Source organism: Pecten maximus, chromosome 17 (genome assembly GCF_902652985.1).
Source record: "Pecten maximus chromosome 17, xPecMax1.1, whole genome shotgun sequence".
NCBI classification, from domain to species: Eukaryota; Metazoa; Mollusca; class Bivalvia; order Pectinida; family Pectinidae; genus Pecten; species Pecten maximus.
The window spans coordinates 32,880,985-32,903,149 of NC_047031.1; the positions used below are offsets into that span (position 1 = coordinate 32,880,985).

At 35.9% G+C, this 22,165-nt stretch overlaps 1 protein-coding gene across 1 annotated transcript in view; it reads left to right on the forward strand.

The window, feature by feature from the left end:
- The first annotated feature begins 7,158 nt into the window (after positions 1 to 7,158).
- The window catches only part of LOC117315547 (aminopeptidase N-like), a 67,574-nt gene continuing 52,567 nt past the window's right edge, over positions 7,159 to 22,165 (forward strand). Inside the window, exon 1 of the mRNA XM_033869788.1 lies at positions 7,159 to 8,212. Within this exon, the coding sequence (XP_033725679.1) occupies positions 7,380 to 8,212 (833 nt within the window). The 5' untranslated portion in view covers positions 7,159 to 7,379. The remainder of the gene's footprint in view (positions 8,213 to 22,165) is intronic.

Below are 22,165 nucleotides of genomic sequence, written 5' to 3' on the forward strand. Positions count from 1 at the left end.
AGATAATAAAATGCGACATTTGTATTACTGAGGTACCCAGGCAGGAAACAACTCTCCTTTCAATGAACTAGAACGTACCAACTTGTCAATACTGTAGTCCCTCACCGATAACATAAAAACAGCCTTTCTTTAAGAATCTTTTCTCATTAATTGTCTGATGTCTTTTTTGTTTGCTTTGAGTTTTCTTCTCCTTTTTTTTGTTTTTGTTTTTGTTGGCAACTTTTAATCGATTCTTTCTGAAACCTTGCACCAATACCATTATCCTCCTTGTGAGAATGAAGACTTTTTTTCTGTTTTCAATCAGATGACTCCTTCTTCACTTGAATCTGCGGGAAATAAACAGTGTTGTAACCAGTATGTTATATATCTTTTTAATTGATTTTATTCCCCGACGTTTTATTGAGAAGCCAGTGTTGGGAGACTTCCCGTGTACCAACAGACATTTATAGACATCAGTGAAGCCTGCATTCGCTTTCTTCACATTTACATTATATCATAAAAATATATTTTACATCTCAATCCATTATCACGAAACTTTTACAAAAAGATGTGTAATCACTGTCGAACAATCTAGGCTAATGGTGTGTGTTCATATGTTTAAACAAATCCGGGTATTTTTTCCATGATTGATTCCACTTATTAGTTTAAACTTCAAACATTAATCGGCCTTTACGACTTTCCGTTCCGATATTGGGTCCCCGTGATGCTTTTATCAGCAAATCCGGAAATATTTATTGCTAGGTTTCCGTTTATTAGTTGACCATATCAAATATATAGTAAATATTGGTAATTTGATAAGCTGTTTATATTATGAACAATAAAATGTTTCCCGTCATGTAATTAATTTATTTATATCTCCGAGAACAGCAATCTTCCAGGATATATTTTAACAACAAACCTAACACCATATTTATCGGGCGAGCGTTACACGTCTTGTCGATAAATTAGTTATCATATTATACGAAGGCATTATTAGAATATAGCCCATAAAAAGATCAAAGTAACCGATAAAATGTCTAAAATGAGTGATAAAAGTTAAAGTAAACTGTAAAATGTTTAAAATAAATGGATAAATAGATTAAAGTAGTCGATAACTTTTTTGTAAGAGATAAAAAGATTAAAGTAACCGATAAAATATAAGAACCGAATGAATCGTTGGCTAAGTACACGCGTACTTGACGTTTATGTTGTATTAAATCTATGTTATGCAGGTTCGACCTTGTTTTAGAGGAAAACAAACATGATAACTAGAACAAGCGCAACAAAACATGTAACCGATACGATCTGAAATGGAAGAAAGATAAATAGAGTGAGTTCGGTCACGTGTCTCACAGAACGTCAGATAAAGTAGGTATACGGTGTTAGGGTGCTACTCCGTGTTATCGGACCGTACATCTGTTTTAACGGCGCACGTGTTTTGTGACGTATAATCTGCAAAAAGTGGTTTTATTTTGAATTGGGCAATATCGAAAAAAAAACCGCTCAGGTTAATCACGCCCTTTAGAATATGTACTAATTATTGTAGGGACACAACATAAGATAAATTTATACAATCTCGTCGTTATTTTTCTGTTGATAAGAGAAAAGGAAAATTATGGATCTCTACACCTGTAAACTAGGACTAGTGATGTCGCACCTGAAAAGTAGGACTAGCAATGTCACACCTGTAAAGTAGGACTAGCGATGTCACACCTGTAATGTAGGACTAGCGATGTCACACCTGTAAAGTAGGACTAGCGATGTCACACCTGTAAAGTAGGACTAGCGATGTCACACCTGTAAAGTAGGACTAGCGATGTCACACCTGTAAAGTAGGACTAGCGATGTCACACCTGTAATGTAGGACTAGTGATGTCACACCTGTAAAGTAAGACTAGCGATGTCACACCTGTAAAGTAGGATTAGTGATGTCGCACCTGTAAAGTAGGACTAGCAATGTCACACCTGTAAAGTAGGACTAGCGATGTCACACCTGTAAAGTAAGACTATTGATGTCACACCTGTAAAGTAGGACTAGCGATGTCACACCTGTAAAGTAGGACTAGCAATGTCACACCTGTAAAGTAGGACTAGCGATGTCACACCTGTAAAGTAGGACTAGCGATGTCACATCTGTAAAGTAGGACTAGCGATGTCACACCTGTAAAGTAGGACTAGCGATGTCACACCTGTAAAGTAGAAGGTAGCGATGTCACACCTGTAAATTAGGACTAGCGATGTCACACCTGTAAAGTAGGACTAGCGATGACAAACCTGTAAAGTAGGATTAGCGATGTCACACCTGTAAAGTAGGACTATTGATGTCACACCTGTAAAGTAGGACTATTGATGTCACACCTGTAAAGTAGGACTAGCAATGTCACACCTGTAAAGTAGGACTAGCGATGTCACACCTGTAAAGTAAGACTATTGATGTCACACCTGTCAAGTAGGATTAGCGATGTCACACCTGTAAAGTAGGCTTAGCGATGTCACACCTGTAAAGTAGAAGGTAGCGATGTCACACCGGTAAATTAGGACTAGCGATGTCACACCTGTAAAGTAGGATTAGCGGTGTCACACCTGTAAAGAAGGATTATCGTTGTCACACCTGTAAAGTAAGACTATTGATGTCACACCTGTAAAGTAGGACTAGCGATGTCACACCTGTAAAGTAGGACTAGCGATGTCACACCTGTAAACTAGGACTAGCGATGTCACACCTGTAAACTAGGACTAGCGATGTCAAACCTGTAAACTAGGACTAGCGATGTCAAACCTGTAAAGTAGGATTAGCGATGTCACACCTGTAAAGTAGGATTATCGTTGTCACACCTGTAAAGTAAGACTATTGATGTCACACCTGTAAAGTAGGACCAGCGATGTCACACCTGTAAAGTAGGATTAGTGATGTCACACCTGTAAAGTAGGATTAGTGATGTCACACCTGTAAAGTAGGACTAGCAATGTCACACCTGTAAAGTAGGACTAGCGATGTCACACCTGTAAAGTAGCACTAGCGATGTCACACCTGTAAAGTAGCACTAGCGGTCGGCCGTGTAGTATAAAACGTTTGACAGATACGGTCGGTCGTGTAGTATAGAACGTTTGACAGACACGGTCGGCCGTGTAGTATAGAACGTTTGACAGATACGGTCGGCCGTGTAGTATAGAACGTTTGACAGACACGGTCGGCCGTGTAGTATAGAACGTTTGACAGACACGGTCGGCCGTGTAGTATAAAACGTTTGACAGATACGGTCGGCCGTGTAGTATAGAACGTTTGACAGATACGGTCGGCCGTGTAGTATAGAACGTTTGACAGACACGGTCGGCCGTGTAGTATAAAACGTTTGACAGACACGGTCGGCCGTGTAGTATAGAACGTTTGACAGATACGGTCGGCCGTGTAGTACAGAACGTTTGACAGATACGGTCGGCCGTGTAGTATAAAACGTTTGACAGATACGGTCGGCCGTGTAGTATAGAACGTTTGACAGACACGGTCGGCCGTGTAGTACAGAACGTTTGACAGATACGGTCGGCCGTGTAGTACAGAACGTTTGACAGATACGGTCGGCCGTGTAGTACAGAACGTTTGACAGATACGGTCGGCCGTGTAGTATAGAACGTTTGACAGATACGGTCGGCCGTGTAGTATAGAACGTTTGACAGACACGGTCGGCCGTGGAGTATAGAACGTTTGACAGACACGGTCGGCCGTGTAGTATATAACGTTTGACCGATACGGTCGGCGGTGGAGTATAGAACGTTTGACAGATACGGTCGGCCGTGTAGTATAGAACGTTTGACAGACACGGTCGGCCGTGGAGTATAGAACGTTTGACAGACACGGTCGGCCGTGTAGTATATAACGTTTGACAGATACGGTCGGCCGTGTGGTATAGAACGTTTGACAGATACGGTCGGCCGTGTAGTATAGAACCTTTGACAGATACGGTCGGCGGTGGAGTATAGAACGTTTGACAGATACGGTCGGCCGTGGAGTATAGAACGTTTGACAGATACGGTCGGCCGTGGAGTATAGAACGTTTGACAGATACGGTCGGCGGTGGAGTATAGAACGTTTGACAGATACGGTCGGCCGTGTAGTATAGAACGTTTGACAGATACGGTCGTATGTTGATGTAAATAACTTTTCACAGACAGGGTCAACGACGATGTGAAGAACGTTTAAATTTTACGGTTGGACGTGTAGCATAAACTGTTTCGATCGTCAGCAAGATTAAGTCAGAGCAGGTTGTTGGGCCTTGAGCTAATATCACGTCTTGTCTTTAATAAATTTAAAAAAATCATTACAGTTCGTCATCAATTACTTTTTCTTATTCACAGTTGAAATGTGTATTTTCTGTGAAGAGCGATATTTCATCAGTATAAGGGAACATTAAATGGGCCGTGAAGCGAATAAAAAATAAGCATTATAAACACGATTCTTACAATAAATGACACAAATGTATTCATAAAAACATTGTAAACAACATTCTGCCTACTGAATATTGCTAATGACGATAATTGACGTGGGCCCGCGGTAGCTCTAAATATACCGCATCGGGCAATGTACCCTCGGGTGAAGTTCCGAGGTGGGTGTTCGATGTACCTCGGGCTGGTACGTGTCATGGCCATACCTGTGTAATCGTGGTTGTGTCTATCCGGGAAACTATAAATACTCTAAATAGCAACACGCCTCACTTATGTTGTTCAGTGAAGTAGCCAATAGCTACAACTAATCTCCACCGCGAAAATGAATACGAAAGTCAATTGGGAGATAGATGTAAATGTCACGAGATACATTTAATTGAGACTGAATATTTCGCTACATTTCAATGTAAGGTAAAAGCTACAAGGAGTCTCCTCCACAAAATGAGTATGAAAGTCAATTGTGAGATAAATGTATAAATAAACCATACAATTTAAGATAAATATCATGAAAAGCACTTTAAAGAGACTGAATATTTCACTTCATTTTAATGTAATGTACTTTGCGCAGATACTAAGTTGTATTTAAAATACACGAGGATTTAGTGGCCTCGTTTAAGTAATAAGTATATACCTTTATATATTTCAGTGAAGTCGGAGCAGGGACATAACTTGTTACAAGGAAGTAAATACATATCGATTGGAGTTACCTAATGCTGTGAATCACAATAGGAGGGAAGTCACTCAGGAAATATACTTCTTTCAATTTTTTTCTTCAAAATCTGACTTACATAAACCTTGTTGGAAATGTTCAAAAGTGAAGTTGATTGGTGACCTTCGGATAGGCCTGTTTTCATATCGAGAAGCTATGTACGCTGTGTGGAATACCAATGACGTATATATTGTGTAGATTTCAACGTGAACGGAATTCATATCGAAGATCGGTGTTATTTATAAAGATATAAACTACTGAAGAACGAAAGGATTTAAAGTTTTGAATACGATTCCAGGTAATTTATCGGATATTTCTACTGGATTCCGTGTGAGTTTGTACCTCAAATCTCCATATTATTCAGACAACAGCAGCACAGACCGATAAACGTCTTCTGGAGATTGAACAAGAGAGTGTGATCTATACGGGAATAGTATTTATCTCGTTGCGATGAATGTTTAGATTTAACTAAAATCAATTAGAACAGGTACCGTAGCACAGAAAAAGACACCTTTTATCGAAACATGTTTGGAAAATAAGTTCGGCGTAGTGTTATGTTAATTACCATCTAATTAGACATGTTCTCCATGGTAACTGTAACGTGCTTGTCAGGATTTGTCAGGTAAGGGTGTAAACAGTTTTGAAATCTTGGTCACATCACTCTACAAAGAGACATAACATCTCAGTTGGCGCACTATATAGAGAGATTAGGATATTGTACTTAAAATTAATTAGAAAAATATTGATTGATTTAGAAATATATGTAGCTGTGTACTTCCGCTTATAACGGCACAGACTTCGGTAATGGTGAAATGTCTGTGAATCCTCGATACTCTGTACCACAAACAACTTCATAGAAATATTGGACGAATATCTTCCCATTCGACCCAGCAAAACATTCGCGGCCTTGTACGTAATTAAAAAGAGTGTTCCTACATTGTATATAAGAACAGGGACGGTATTATAACGTACTGTCAGACTCAGTCCTGGTCCCTTAAATGAGCCTGTTACTCGTTTAATTTTCAATTTTGATTTCGGAAAGATATTGTGATGCTAATTTGAAAAGCGTGTCAAAGCTACACAGCATTGTGTGTATATCTATATAGATCTATCTCCGTAAACATTCTGATTTTCGTGATCAATAACAGATAAAGCAAGGTTAAATTATATGACACAATTCCACACAGCTACGTAGTCTGAGTGAAGTCCACACTTAGAGACAATGAACGTAGTTCGTTAGTTCTGGGTACATGTATATCTAAACAGGTTAGAGATAGGTAACCTTGGAAACAAAAGACCCAGGGTATATCTAAACAGGTTAGAGAGTAGGTAACCTGGGAAATAAAGGACCTAGGGTATATCTAAACAGGATAGAGAGTAAGTAACCTGGGAAATAAAGGACCTAGGGTATATCTAAACAGGTTAGAGAGTAGTAACCTGGGAAATAAAGGACCTAGGGTATATCTAAACAGGTTAGAGAGTAAGTAACCTGGGAAATAAAGGACCTAGGGTATATCTAAACAGGTTAGAGAGTAAGTAACCTTGGAAACAAAGGACCTAGGGTATATCTAAACAGGTTAGAGAGTAGTAACCTGGGAAATAAAGGACCTAGGGTATATCTAAACAGGTTAGAGAGTAAGTAACCTTGGAAACAAAGGACCTAGGGTATATCTAAACAGGTTAGAGAGTAAGTAACCTAGGAAACAAAAGACCTAGGGTATATCTAAACAGGTTAGAGAGTAGTAACCTGGGAAATAAAGGACCTAGGGTATATCTAAACAGGTTATAGAGTAAGTAACCTTGGAAACAAAGGACCTAGGGTATATCTAAACAGGTTAGAGAGTAAGTAACCTGGGAAACAAAGGACCTAGTTGTTCTTGTTACCATGTAACGCGGGTACAGGAAGGTGTCTATGACCGCGTCTGACGTGAATTGGAGCTGTACTTTACTCACCAACTCTACAAATAGTTTGGTTTCCTGGACTAATTCTTCGTAACGTTTGAAGAGGTTGGATGTAGTCTCTGTACAAATTGTTATGTAGAGGGCCGCTCGTTCTGTCAGAGTCAATTGTCGGCGGAGTGTACAGGGCCGCGGGAGTGTGTGTGCCGTGTCGGTCCCGACAGTTGTTAAACACGAGTGGACGGTGCAGGCTCGGGATAGAAGGACAACTCGTACCGCACCAATCATTGTCAACAACAATGCACTGTCAACCCTAATGACTGTCGAGTAAGGTGGCTGTCCAACAGTAACGATGGAGGAAAATGGCAACCTGACAGGGATAGGGAATGGCAGTGTACTTCCACCGGGTGTCCCTGATGGACAGGTGGCAACCATACCCGTTACCCAGGATACTATGGTAACGTTACGTCAGAACCGGAAAGGGTGTTATTTTACGCGCGTGCAAGTCGCAATTTTCACTGTGGCGTTTGCTCTTTCAATAATTCTTGTGGTTTTACTTTTGACTTTTGTACGAAAAGAGCAGATAATACACGTATCATCCCCCGGAGCGTTACAAGATTGTAATCCGAAAATAAAATATAATACTACCGGGATATCTGTGGAATCGGATATTGTACAAAATGAAACAAGTTCTGTTTCAGCTGAAAATTTAACTCGTGTTGAAAACGCGACTGATAATACTACAATTCCTGAAAAAGTAAATAGCACGGACGTTTTGGTTCCGGAAAAAGTTTCCAGACCCTGGGATAATATTCGATTACCACGTGATATACTACCGGAAAGATACGATATATTTCTCAAGATTGATTTAGAAAATAGAACATTCAAAGGAAGCGTTAATGTGACGGTGAAGACGTCGGCTCCGAAGAAAGTTCTATTGCTGCACATCAATCTTCTGTGGATTTTGAAAGATTCCGTAAAAGTTAGAACTCTGGATGGAAGTAGAGTTTTCAATATAAAACGACAATTTCAGGTTTGGAAAACACAATTCTGGGTTATAATTCTCGAGGAGGAACTTACTCTAACCGGATATTACGTCATTGAAATTGGCAATTTCCGAGGAACCATGTACACGGATTTACGGGGGCTATATCTCAGCTCGTATGAATCGTCAACTGGTACAAGGTGAGTACAATTGTTTTATAGTTCCTCTATGTAACGTTGTTGTGGGTTATATATGACAAGCTGGTGTATGTTTTCCGTATGATATCTTGGTTGTGATATGAATTACACCTGCGTAGAGAAAAAAGTCCCGAACTATTACCGATCATACGAACGCTGGATGCGTTCAAGGAGTTCCGAACTGCAGAAAATAACATAAATCATATAAACACTTTTTATCTTTGACGTGTAGAACCCACGATAAATTACACACAGAACAAGCAACATTTATTCTATAACGATTATACGGTATTAATGTCGCTACAATATAAGGAAGAGTATACCATCTAATAAAAGTACGCTAAAAAGTTTGAAATCCTTGTGGTTTTGTCGTTATATTCACCATCACAGGGCAAATTGTACAGTAAACATTTTGAATTACAACAAACTGTTACTGGAATGCGCTACAAACCAGTATACATTCTAAACGTTAAAAATACTTAACTAAATAAACTTTACAGCTAAATATACTAACCATATAAACTTTACATCTCTCTTTACCAACCAGATAATCTTAAAAGCTCAATATTGACCAGATAAATTTTACTTTTTACTTTACTAACCAGATAAGCTTCAACGCTGGATACCTTTCACGAGATATACTTTTCACCTTGTACTACGCGGATAGACTTAACAGCTCTTTATACTAACCTTTTTATAATAAACTTTATTGCTCAATCTACTTACCAGAAAAACTCTACTGCTCACTTTACTGACCAGATATACTTCACTGCTAACTATACTAACCAGATAAACTTTACTGCTCACCCTACTAACCAGATAAACTTTACTGTTAACTTTACTAACCAGATAAACTTTACTGTTAACTTTACTAACCAGATAAACTTTACTGTTAACTTTACTAACCAGATAAACTTTACTGTTAACTTTACTAACCAGATAAACTTTACTCTTAACTTTACTAACCAGATAAACTTTACCGCTCACCTTACTAACCAGATAAAATGACTTAAAGTTCAATATCCTAAACCAGATCAATTTTATAGTTGACTATTGTTTACCGGATGAACTTGCCTGTGGAATATTGAAGATTGTAGTCTACTGAAAAACGTACTGAGATTTATCTCAAAATATTTTACCAAATAAACTTTACTTTAACCTGTTACAGTTTGAGACCTTCCCTCCGAACGAGAGCTTATCACATAAAATACTTTATTACCGATCTGGCGTTACGTAATTTATTACTTTTAATTTAACGGCTTCTGCGGATAGGTAATCTTATATAACGATGTAACACACCAATTAACTTATATATGTATCATGTAAGATAACGTTTAGTCATAACACATGGGATCTATACCGTTATCTGTAACATATCCCGGGCTAATTGACTTTTATGTGCTTTATCTTGTATCCATAAACCCGCTATATGTTTACCGTTCATTACAATGTATTATACCAACACAACTGGGGTTAGACCGCAGACCGCGCTTTGTTTTTAATTTCGCATTCATGCTGTTCTTATGATTAAATGTTTTAATTTTAATTAGACAGTTTTTAGAAAATTAAACCGGTATTGTGTCACAGAATTACTTACATTTCTGCTTCATTTTTGTTATTATGATTTTATGTTTTAATTTTAATAACCTACATTTCTGGTTTTTTTTTATTTTTTTTTTTCTATTATGATTATATGTTTTATTTTTTATTAAACAGTTTTTAGAAAATTAAACCGGTACTGTGTCACTGAATTACCTACATTTCTGCATTCCTTCTAATGTCTTTGAGATATAATCAGATCTGGAGTCTGTAAACGTAAATTCGAATTATGTTTGTATCGGAAAACTTACTGAACCACCTCTAATTATTCCACCCCTTAAAAACAGGTATTTTAGCTTGGTTCAATTTAAGACATTTCATAAATAGTTCCAAAACGAGATCATGTAAGGATGATATTTTCAATTAAATAAACAGCAGAATGTCACAGAGAGACATTATCATATAAGTTGGTTAAGAAAACTAGACTTGACTGGACCCGATCCACTTGTGATAGTTTGTCTAGGGTTATGTTAGTACTGGAGTTTATGTTTGTTAGAAAACCAATCATAACAAACACAAACCAAATATCTATTTTATCTACATAGCGCGCCTTATTGTTACAAAAAAAAACTATTGTTAAGGAATGCTGGTAGCCAAAAATCGACAGAACAATTGTTTTTTATTCTTCGTTAAGTTGATGAAGCTTGCTGCAAAAAGTTATTTCCGCCTAAGTAACTTAATAAAGCTGGCCTTATCTCCCCTTTAATCGGAACTCTTTAATGTTTTCCTTTGGGTCAGTGTGCGTTACAGCCTGCAGATAGGTGCAGCGCGTCTGGTGCAGTTTCCCAATTGTAAATCTATCGTAATGCTCCCTGGTACACCGTCTAAAATACTCCTTAGCCTTGAATCCGCGATAAAGGTGGTATGTTTTAATTCATGATATCACAAGTCTTTGAATATAAACCTCTAAACATGTGTTAGTTTTAAAAAATTAACCGCAATTTGCTGTTTATTCTAAAAACTGTCCTAGATGTTTGACGTATTTTGATTGAGTCTAAGTTTAGTAAAAAGGATTTCGATGGGCTACCATCTATTTTCAAGTGTAATGTCTGCATTAAGGAAAGTCAGAATCAAACAGTCAGAGTTTTAGTATCAGATATATACTTTTAAAACACATTTATAAACTATTATAGTTTATATCGAGATTGTGTAAAGTTCTATATGCTCGTAGAATATACATGTCCGTGATTGTTCCGGCAAAGAGCCAACAACCCTATAACATTATAAAACTAGAGTGTAGTTTTCCCAAACAGAATTACAAATATATCTGATGTGAGTAACTATTATATTAATGTATATAAATGACATCTACTTTTCTTGATGACGTCATCTGTTACACTGGTCATCAGTTCTTACATCAGAAAAAAACCCATTTGGAAACATGTTTTATGGTGTTCATACCATTGTGTTTTTATGTCATTGTAAGCAACTCGATAAGGAGGCATTAAAACAAGTGAAAAGTGACATGTAAACGACACGCATTCAGCTTCATCCACGTTATGTGTCAGTCTAGGTTAATTCTAAGAAGATAACACAACTTACTTACACCACGACGTTTCGCGAGCACAGCTCTCATTTCTTAGTTTAGATGTTTGTAAAAAATAATGACTGGTGTTCCATTTTAAAATATACGTAAATAACACAAATGTTTTCAAAATAGGAAAATGGAAAGTGACAAATGAAACAATTAAAGATATTTTAAAACATAGAATTAACTATCCCCGTTATTGCTTGTCGTAAGATGTCTTTAAATATGCAATGGTACCTCTATACCCGAGTTCCTGATAGGATCCTGTCCTGTAGGTAGGGCGTAAGAATTGTTCCTGCTGCCCCCATTGCATGATCGTAGCAGGCGACTAAATTTGGGATCTTATCTTTTCTCTTCTTACTGAACAACTTTCTTCTTCCTAATGTCTCCCTTGACAATGCCTCACTTTTGGCCTTTAGTTGAGCGTTCGCCCCTGTGAGGAAGGCTTTGGGTTCTGCCCCTGGCCGAGACATACCAGAGTTTTAAATCGGCAAAAGTCCCGGCCTATCACAGGGAGACTTAACATACGAACATACCGCAGCCTCCCAAGACACACATACGCACTCACCACACGCATGCATGTCGCACGGGAGACCGTCCTTAAATGACCTTAGCTGTTAATAGGACGTTAAACAAAATAAACCAAACTAAACCAAACCTTATAGGACCAGGGGATGTTTATGTTCCCTTCGATGTTGTCTGCCTTGTATTGTCTATATTGCAGTCTTTGAATTTGAACCTAATTAGCCAATATCGATAATATTGTGCGACTAAAATTTCGTCAATTATATTTATTTACTGTGTCCTCTGCTTAGAGAGCTTTGGAAAGACCAGAATTGAATCAGAATTTGATCATGATCTTTTTTCTTTCCTATTCATCTATTCTTCCTTATATATTTTATATTTATTTATTTATTTCCGTCGAAATACCGATGCAGGTCTAGATCTTGGTATTAGTTTTTCAGCTTTGACGACCTTGATAACGTCATACAAACCATGTAGAATTTAAAAAAATACATATATTAATTATAATCCGAGACTAAGGTTTCTCTGAAAGATGGGGCCGCGGTGGCCGAGTGGTTAAGGTGTACCGACACTTTAACACTAGCCCTCCACGAGTTGCGAGTTAGAAACCTACGTGGGGCAGTTGCCAGGTACTGACCGTAGGCCGGTGGTTTTTCTCCGGGTACTCCGGCTTTCCTCCACCTCCAAACCTGGCACGTCCTTAAATGACCCTGGCTGTTAATAGGACGTTAAACAAAAACAAACAATCTCTGAAACCTAATATTGTATGTTGTCATTGGTCGATTCCCTCCGTCGTCACGAATACATACTGTGTCAATACGTCAACCCTTTGCATTACTGACGAGTTTGGAGGATGAAACAGCTTTTTGATGCAGATTTTTTAAAAATCAATTCAATTTTGTTCCGTAAGTTTTACAACTTAATTGATAACACTGAATATATATAACAAAAGGACGAAGGCACCCACTGTTACTATTGACAACAACACATCTACCATCCACTTACTGTAAACGTGGAAATTTACGCTAATTACACGAAGTCCTTTTGATCGAAATCGTGAAAATAACCACGTTTACAGTACAGGAATATAGCAATTCACACGTCATAACTAGCACAAGACAAAATAATAATACTCCAATTTAAACAACCTTCGATACAATTGTATATGATAAGTTGTAAATATAGTTTTCTCTATACAGCATGTCTGTATGTGAAAAGAGAATAAAATTAATTTGAATTTGAACAACTTACATCATTCTTCGTCGGCAAAAAGTACTGATGCATGCGGCATGTTGACATATTCACATATAAATCGTAGAAGGTGACCGATAATGTTACCAAATATCTACGGAGGCATATAAAAACAGACTTCAGTATTAATTCGGAATTATGTGGCCAGACTCTAACTGTGATGTCTACCAGGGCCAGGTGTTCAAAGGGTGATTAGGCTAATCACAGTTTAACTATAAAAATAATAAATACTTTCTGATCAAACTGACTTGAGATACTTAGTAATTTTATACTATTTTTAGGAATACACACACGGATGTTTTGAAGTAAAGGAGACGTAAGACTTCCTCACTTGATTAAGCTAATTACTTTTAGAACACTTGGGCCTTTGTGGCTGATTACCATGTCAATGAAGCATTTCGTCATATTGTTTGCTTGTTTGTTTGTTTTTTAAGAGGCTTTATTTTTCTAACCCATTTTGAGTATGGAATGAAATCGAGAGAGAAAGATACAATTATAAAGAAAGTTTTACAATATCCAGGACAGAAATATATAATTCTTCACAGTTTTGGTAAAACCACGACAATTTGAATGATGGAAAACAGGAAGCTAATTGTACCTTATCCGTTACGTAGGAATATAATAGAAATATCAAAAGAACCAAACAAAAATATCCATACTTTCTGGCTGTCATCCTCTGTGTAAGCGTTATATATCGAGAAATATAATCAAATCCGAGAACAATCACATTTATTTCTTAAAATGCGTCTTGAACAAGTGACGAGATCACCAGTTAGACTAGCGATAGTTACGAATGTCAAAATACTCCCAAACCAAAACACACATATACTGTAGGTGGTCCACAACGGCCGTACCACACGCTCCGTAATATATCATGTCTATTCCTTCAACAGACTGATTTTATCCTTAATTTACCACTCACCCCAATCTTTAGGTTCCATCTGACGAGCAACAGCTTATGGCAAAGCCGGGACCCGGCACGAGGCTACCAACGAGTTGTCTATTGAATGATACTGTTAGATAGTTAACGGGTATATTATGATATCAAAGTACATTCAGAGGAAAAGGAATATTTGGAAAAGCAAATGTGTTTTCAAGGTAAACCGGAAAACCATTCTTTTATTAAAATGATCTCATTTGTTTGTTATTCTTTGAGATTTAACATCCTAATAACAACTAAAATCACAGACAGACTGATTTCGGAAACAAAACAGTAGACAACATTGGTATGTAATCACGATTCATTCTCCAGTGCGTTTGATTCAAAGAGATACTTACTAAACAGAATAATTCTTTGGACAGAAAATAACATTGGCAAACAAATTCGATTTTTTCTCTCGGATACTTGCCATTACTGGTAAAGTCTGTGATAAATCAAATTAATTTACAGTATTGTTACAGGGACAATGTATTGGTGTAAATATTTACCGGATGATACATAAACAATAGACATTACCTAACCATATATTCAGACCTAAATATATAGACGTTATGTTCTGTATCAGAAAAGCTATGTTAAGTGTATCTGGTTTACGGTTGTGTTGATAGCTATCAGACAGTGTTGATATCAAATCTATTAATAGGTCTCCTATCAGACGTCGACCTCCGTCCTACATTACATACAGAAAGATGTTTTCTTTTCACCGTCTTAATTTTTATGTTTTTGGTTTTGTTTGTTTTTGTTTTTTGTTTTTTGTTCTTTGGTACAATTATGTCAACAAATAGATAACCGATATAATAAAGGAAGTAGAATTCAAATTAAAACTTTGTTAAACGAGTGTAAAATGCCAACAAAAAGATAGATTTGAACGGACCTGAAAACGAAAAAGTCGAAAAATGAAACAAGCGCTCCGGACGAATAAGCGTCTCCCCATTCATCGACAACAATTGCCATACAATTCTAGGTCACGGCGACACTTGCCATACAAATCTAGGCCACGACGACACCCGCCATACAAATCTAGGTCACGACGACACCCGACATACAAATCTAGGTCACGGCGACACCCGCCATACAAATCTAGGTCAAATCGACGAATCTCGTGTCTGATCGGGAATCAAATCCCGGGCCTCTTTGGAAAAGGCAACGAGTTACCACTGTGCTATCCGATCATCCAGGCTTTAGTTCTGACTATCAATGATGTCCGAGTCAAATACTTCGTAATTTAAAGCATTTTTTTGTTACTGATTATTTTAGCGTTAACTCATTATTTACCTTTTTAGCAGACATTTACTCATTAATAGACATTGACTCATTAACTGGACATTGACTCATTAACTGGACATTGACTCATTAACTAGACATTGACTAATTAACTAGACATTGACTCATTAACAGGACATTGACTCATTAACTGGACATTGACTCATTAACTGGACATTGACTCATTAACTGAACATTTACTCATTAACTGGATATTGACTCATTAACTAGATATTGACTCATTAACTGGACATTGACTCATTAACTGGACATTGACTCATTAACTGGACATTGACTAATTAACTAGACATTGACTCATTAACTAGACATTGACTCATTAACTGGACATTGACTCATTAACTGGACATTGACTCGTTAACTGGACATTGACTCGTTAACTGGACATTGGCTCATTAACTGGACATTGACTCATTAACTAGACATTGACTCATTAACTGGACATTGACTCATTTACTGGACATTGGCTCATTAACTGGACATTGACTCATTAACTAGACATTGACTAATTAACTAGACATTGACTAATTAACTAGACATTGACTCATTAACTAGACATTGACTCATTAACTAGACATTGACTCATAATTAGGAAAGATTATTATTATTACCTCATGAATGAGACATTGACTCGCGTAGTAAGTTACTGGTGAAAATTAAAACCAAGTGAGTTCCACTATGTCTCTCTAGATCCCCCGCCATACTAATCTGTCCTCGAGATTTAATAGGACTGAAGATTAAATCTAGAGATACAGCATTTCTTAAACCAAATCATTGTCAAACTATTTATGAATTAAATAGGTTTGAAGATAGATCAAAGTGGCTTTAGGTTTGTTTATGCCTCTCATTTCCGCTGTCCTTCCACGTCATATTGATACATACAAGAGGACCCATGCAGAATCGCGGGTTTTATACCGTGTCTTCTATTATCAGTACATTCGTATTTTGTAGAAATCGAAAATGAAATTCTGTCCGCATGGCTATGGAGGGTTAAAAGGGACATAATTATATGTTTAACTTTTCTTGTTTGTTTAACCATTTAACTTATTGTTTTGATTATTGTTCCTTTATCTTTTATTTTTTCATTTCTTTATTTTTACATCGTGATAAGTGTTGATATTAAATTTCTTTTATTCAGCGGTAGATAGTTTGTGTTTCTTTGTTTCATATTCCTATTGCTGCAGACTGATGCTATAAACTAAGTAAAATTGTGTTTAACAATTTTAGATATTAGTCGGCTATTTCTATTTTGTGACCAAAAACTTTGATTTAATATGTCATTTTTTCAGTTTCTGCTTGATAGTTTTATGGTTTTCAAATTTAGTGGTTTAATATCGCATTTTCTTCTTTTCCTATTTGGTTATTTAAGTATATTTTGTTTCACAACAACAATGTAAGTGTTTCAGAATTATGTCCCAAAAAACCCTTGATGCATTTTTTCCAACTATTCTAACACCAGGGGGCAGTAAAATCTAAACATAAATATATAATCACGGGGCGCTCCCCAACAACCACCGACTGGTAACTTCATATTATGATTTTATCAAAACGGTTAAATCCTAGGCATTGTGCTTATTAGATATGTAATTATTAGTATTGAGACACCGTTTGTGTACCCATAAAATGTTTCTTTTTGACGATTTTTCCGTGTCGTTTTACGACATCGCTCAACTTTTGTGACGGAAGTGGGTCAATCAGCTGTTCATCTTTTCGATAACAAATCTAATCTCTTATGGAGTCGTAGGTTTCCAGTAGGTTTCCTAGGTCTAGTATAAATGTTACGTGTTCATTCACGTTTTAGAGACAGGCGACGTTTAAATATGTAATATTTTTAAAATGTCTTTATTGTTTGTTTGTTTAATGAAATTGCTGTGTCGTTAGTTTATGCTTTGATGTCTTGATCAGCTGATATTTGTTTATGTTGTGGAGCAACGACATTTCGAGAATCATATCTCGTACACATTAGCTAAGTACGATGACACGAACTTTCAAGGAACTACGTATACTGTACATGTACTTCAGTACACACTAGCAGTATATTAAATAATTCTTTTTCAGTAATAGAAGTTTTTTTCTCAAATTCTTAATGAAATATAGATATGTTCTAATTAATGCTTTAAATTTTGACAGTGTCAAATTATATCATCTGTTGCATTGATTAATAAATGAAATAAGTTTTCAAATATATTTAAACCCTTCACTTTTATGCACCAAAGAAAGCAATATGCAAGAAAGCTGTTCTGACAAATTTTAAGCTAAAATATTGTCAATTATTATGTTGCATTAGGAAAAATTCTGTTGCTTTGGGTGTATAGAAAGATGTCATGCATTTTTTTTATCTTTTAAAATTAAATCAATTTCAATTTATTACAAAAAATTATCAGATAGAAAATTATTTGAAAAATCAAAGAGTTACCAGGTTTTAGCTATCACAATTTTACAAAATAGTTTACTTTGAAATTTCATGAATTAGTAAATTTTCAAATATCTATAAGTTGCTTTATTATCAATTCCATATCAACATATTTCAACCCTTTGCTTACATGTGCCAAAGAAAACCATGTGCGAGAAACCTGTTCTGAGAATTTTACTAAAATTATGTTGATTGTTATATCACATAAGTTAATTAACTAATTTAGGGTGTGGAACCATGTTGTAGTTTTGTCTTTTGAATTTGTAATCAGTTTCAACTTATCACAAAAGGTATAATAGAAAACTACTTGTCAAAATTAAAGAATTGCTAATATTTTGTTATCACTATTTAAAAAAAAAAGGTTTTTCTACAAACTTTCATCTGCACATAGGTAGCAAGTGGTAAATTTTGACATATCTTTGCTTTAAATATCATTCCAACATATTTCAAACCTTTCGCTTACATATACCAGAGACATATATACAGTATATATGTCTCTGCATATACCAAAGAAAACAATGTGCAAGACACCAATTCTGACAAATTTATACTTAAGTTTTTGGAATTATTATGTATTTACTGTGTTGCACTATGTTAAATTCAATGTTGGGGAACAAAGTAGTTGTTTTTTTTATCTTTTGAATTTAAACTTTACTTATATAAAGGTATTATAAAAAAATTATTTGACAAATTCAAACAATGACCAGGATTTAATGATAACCATTCTACAAGATAGTCTTCTTCATAATGTCATCTCCACACAGGTGAAATACAGTAACACTACAGTAGGACTAGTGTACATGTAAATAGTTTATATGTTTCTTTTTTTTAGGCCAACACCACCATATGCAAACATTTACATTAGGAAGGGTGTTACAAATTGTTGGCCAAAGACTGCAGTTAATTTCCCTCTATATTCCACTGAAGAAACAAATTCAGGATTTTGAAACTTTACATAAAATCTGGTTTTAATTTCATATTGTAGAACTATTTTCTCAATATCAAACTATTTTGATATTGGGATAACACCATTTTCTTTTATTTTCACATCTTTTACAATTGCAACTGTAACAAATAAAAATTAAAAAGTTTTAAACAGGTACTGAAATTGCAGGCCTTAGACCGCAAGTAATTATCCTCTATGTTCTACTTAAAAAAAAAATTCATTAAAATGTTTTTGAGACTGCATAAAATATGGTTTTCATTTCATTTTGTAGAAGTCCTCTCTCAATTTCAAGCCATTTAGATATTAAGAAACAAATTTTCCACAATTTTCACTTCTTTGGTACTATTGCCACTGTAAGATAGTTAATTATTTATTATTGAGGGGCCGCGGTGGCCGAGTGGTTAAGGTGTCATGACACTTAATATCACTAGCTATCCACCTCTGGGTTGCTAGTTCGGAACCTACGTTGGAAGTTAACTGGCCATGGTACTGACCATAGGCCGGTAGTGTTTCTCCTGATACTCCGGCTTTCCTCCACCTCTAAACCTGACACGTCCTTAAATGAACTTAGCAGTTAATAGGACGTTAAACCAAATACACCAAGTATATTAGTATTATATATATAGACGAAGTATAGTTTGAACAGTTATCCTGCAGAAGAAAATGGAAGCTGACAATCGGTCCGGTATGTGCTGTCATGGTTATGTCTTTGGACAAGACCACTTTACCCTTTTTGTTCTGGATGGCATGCAATGGGCCTCTTGTATGTTCTTCAGTCAGGTAGTCACCAACTACTACAAGGAGACCCAGCCTCAGACTTAAAGATGCTACTTATTTTTTAGAATCTTGGCAAACTGGTCTACACTGCTACCTTACAAGAAGTTTAAATCATTTATTTGAAAAGAAAATATTATTTATTTTGCTTGGTAAGCTCAATTTCCTGGATGGCTTGTGGACAGACAGGTCTCCTGCATGTTGTTCAGAGGTAGTCACTAACTACTACAAGGAGACCCTGCCTCAAACTGACTCAGCTGGCTATTCAAAGGGTGATAAACAAAGCTAACAAATAACAAAGCAAATAAGAGTAAGAGATAATTTGCCACTTAATTTTCAGAAACTCCAGGGCAAACTGGTGTACACTGCTACCTGATAAAAGGTTGAAAAAGTTATTTAAAAATAAAAATATGATTTATTATGCATTATTAAGCTTCCTTTACATGAATTATTGGTCAAATTCACATAAATAATTTAAAACTTGCTAATTACTTAATTTTCATCTGTGATAGAAAAAGGGAGATAACTCGCTCACCTGTTCTTGATATTAAATTACATGGGTAATAAGATATTTCCCTAAGGTTATATTCATGATCGATCAATTATCGATATGATGATTGATAATGAACTTATTAGTGATTCCCAACACTACTGAAGAAGTTTTTGAATAAAAAAAATATGGCGCGGGAAGGATGTCATAATTAAATATATTTGCCTAGGCAAAATTATTTTTGCCTATGCAGAAATCGAATTTTGCCTAGGCAAAAATAATATTGCCTAGGCAAAATTCGATTTTTGCCTCGGCAAAAATATTTCTGCCTAAGCATAAATAATTTTGCCTAGGCAAAATTCGACTTCTGCCTAGGCAAAATTCGATATCTGCCTAGGCAAAATTCGATTTCTGCCTAGGCAAAAATAATTTTGCCTACTGCAGTAGGTAAAAATATTTAATTATGACATCCTTCCCCAGCCATAGACCACTGACAAAGACGCTTGATGCTGATTTTGATCGAACTATGGGGAAAGTCCCGAAATGAAATTTACAATTTAATATATTGCAATATTCGGCAAAATCATCCGGTTGATGGAAGTCTAACCGTTATATCGAAGTCTTGGAACTGGCAGTACGGGCGCTGTATGATCAATCTAATTAAAATCTAGATGGTCATTATCACTACACGTTTCTCATGTAACGTAGTGAGAATGACCATCTAGATTTTACTTAGATTGCTGTATGATATGCGGAACTACGAAAACCAGTCTAGTACTTCGAGCTCTTGGCCTACTGCCTGTGCCATTCAACCGGAGCAGACACGAAAAAACGGGCTCGGTGTCGTAAACACTTTTTTTAAACTAGGATTTTATCATCTGAGGATATAATATTGATATTATTTCGAATATTAAGGATAAAAAGCAGTGAGTGTATAATTTAGGGCCAAAGCTTAATCCAAACAATGATGAAGTGTTTCAGTCGGGCATTGGTAGAATTTGAGAGTCACTGTTGCCATGGCTGCTGTAGGGAGTAATCCTTACTTCCGAAGCGATTGATTTGAGCACCCTCTGGCGATAGAATGAAGATGAAAAATTGCATAAGGGTTTTTTGGGACATAATTCTAACTTTCTATTTCTTACTTTTTCCCCTTTCTTTCTCTCTTCATTTTTAGTTTTCATCTTTCATGTAACATGTTTTAGCAAAAATAGTTATTTTACAAGTTGTAAAATTGGAGAACTTTAAAGTTTAAATATAAAATCTTAACAACAGTAAAAAAAAACAAAAACAAAAAAACAAAATGCACAATTGAAGATAAAATGTTAAAATAAAGAGTGTTGAATTCAAAAAAGTAATAACGTAAAATGAAGCATTAAAATTGTGAGAAATAAATCAGTAATGACAAATAATGAGAAGTTGCAATTAGAAAAGTAAAAAAAAGTAAGAAAAAAGATTGAAAATAGTATGTTTGACTTATGTCCCTTTTAACCCTCCATACATGGCGACACTTGGGATGTTTACATTTTCCTTATTTCTCTTTTCCTCTCCGTCTATTCGTCCTTTCTGTACTTTATTTTTTTTCGGTGTCATACACATCCTATATCTATGTGTAAGGCGATGACTTTAACTCGGTACAGACCTCCATGACTGTTCCTGAAACAAATAATGCAATCTTGTCAATGTCTTAAACATAATGTTTCCTAAGTTAACAAATACGATAAATAGTGCCACCATTCCTAAACATGACTTTGTAAGAGATGAACATTTTCCTTTCTTTCTTTCTTAAGGCACATTATAGAAGTCGTTCAACATATACCCGATGTCACTTGGCATCTATTAACAGACTTTTGTCCTTTTTTGTTATTAGTTTCGGATTAATTTCTATCTAAAATGTTTCAGCTGCCAGATATGAAACTCTTAATTTGAGTAAAACAATGAATAATCACCTAACTCCCAAATTAGCGATTCAACAACGTTGTCTAACCAATACGTATATATTTGTATACTCTGTAGCTTTATTAACTACCTGTTTTCCCGTTATTCTTTAATCAATACGTGATATAAATGCTCTGTACATAGACATAATGGCGGTCATCGCACCAATTCCATGTCTGCATCTCAAAGTTATCTGTTTGTACAAATATATCAGAGACGTAAAGGTCTGTCGTCATGTGAATAGACATGTATGGATTTAGGTTTATCTACAAAT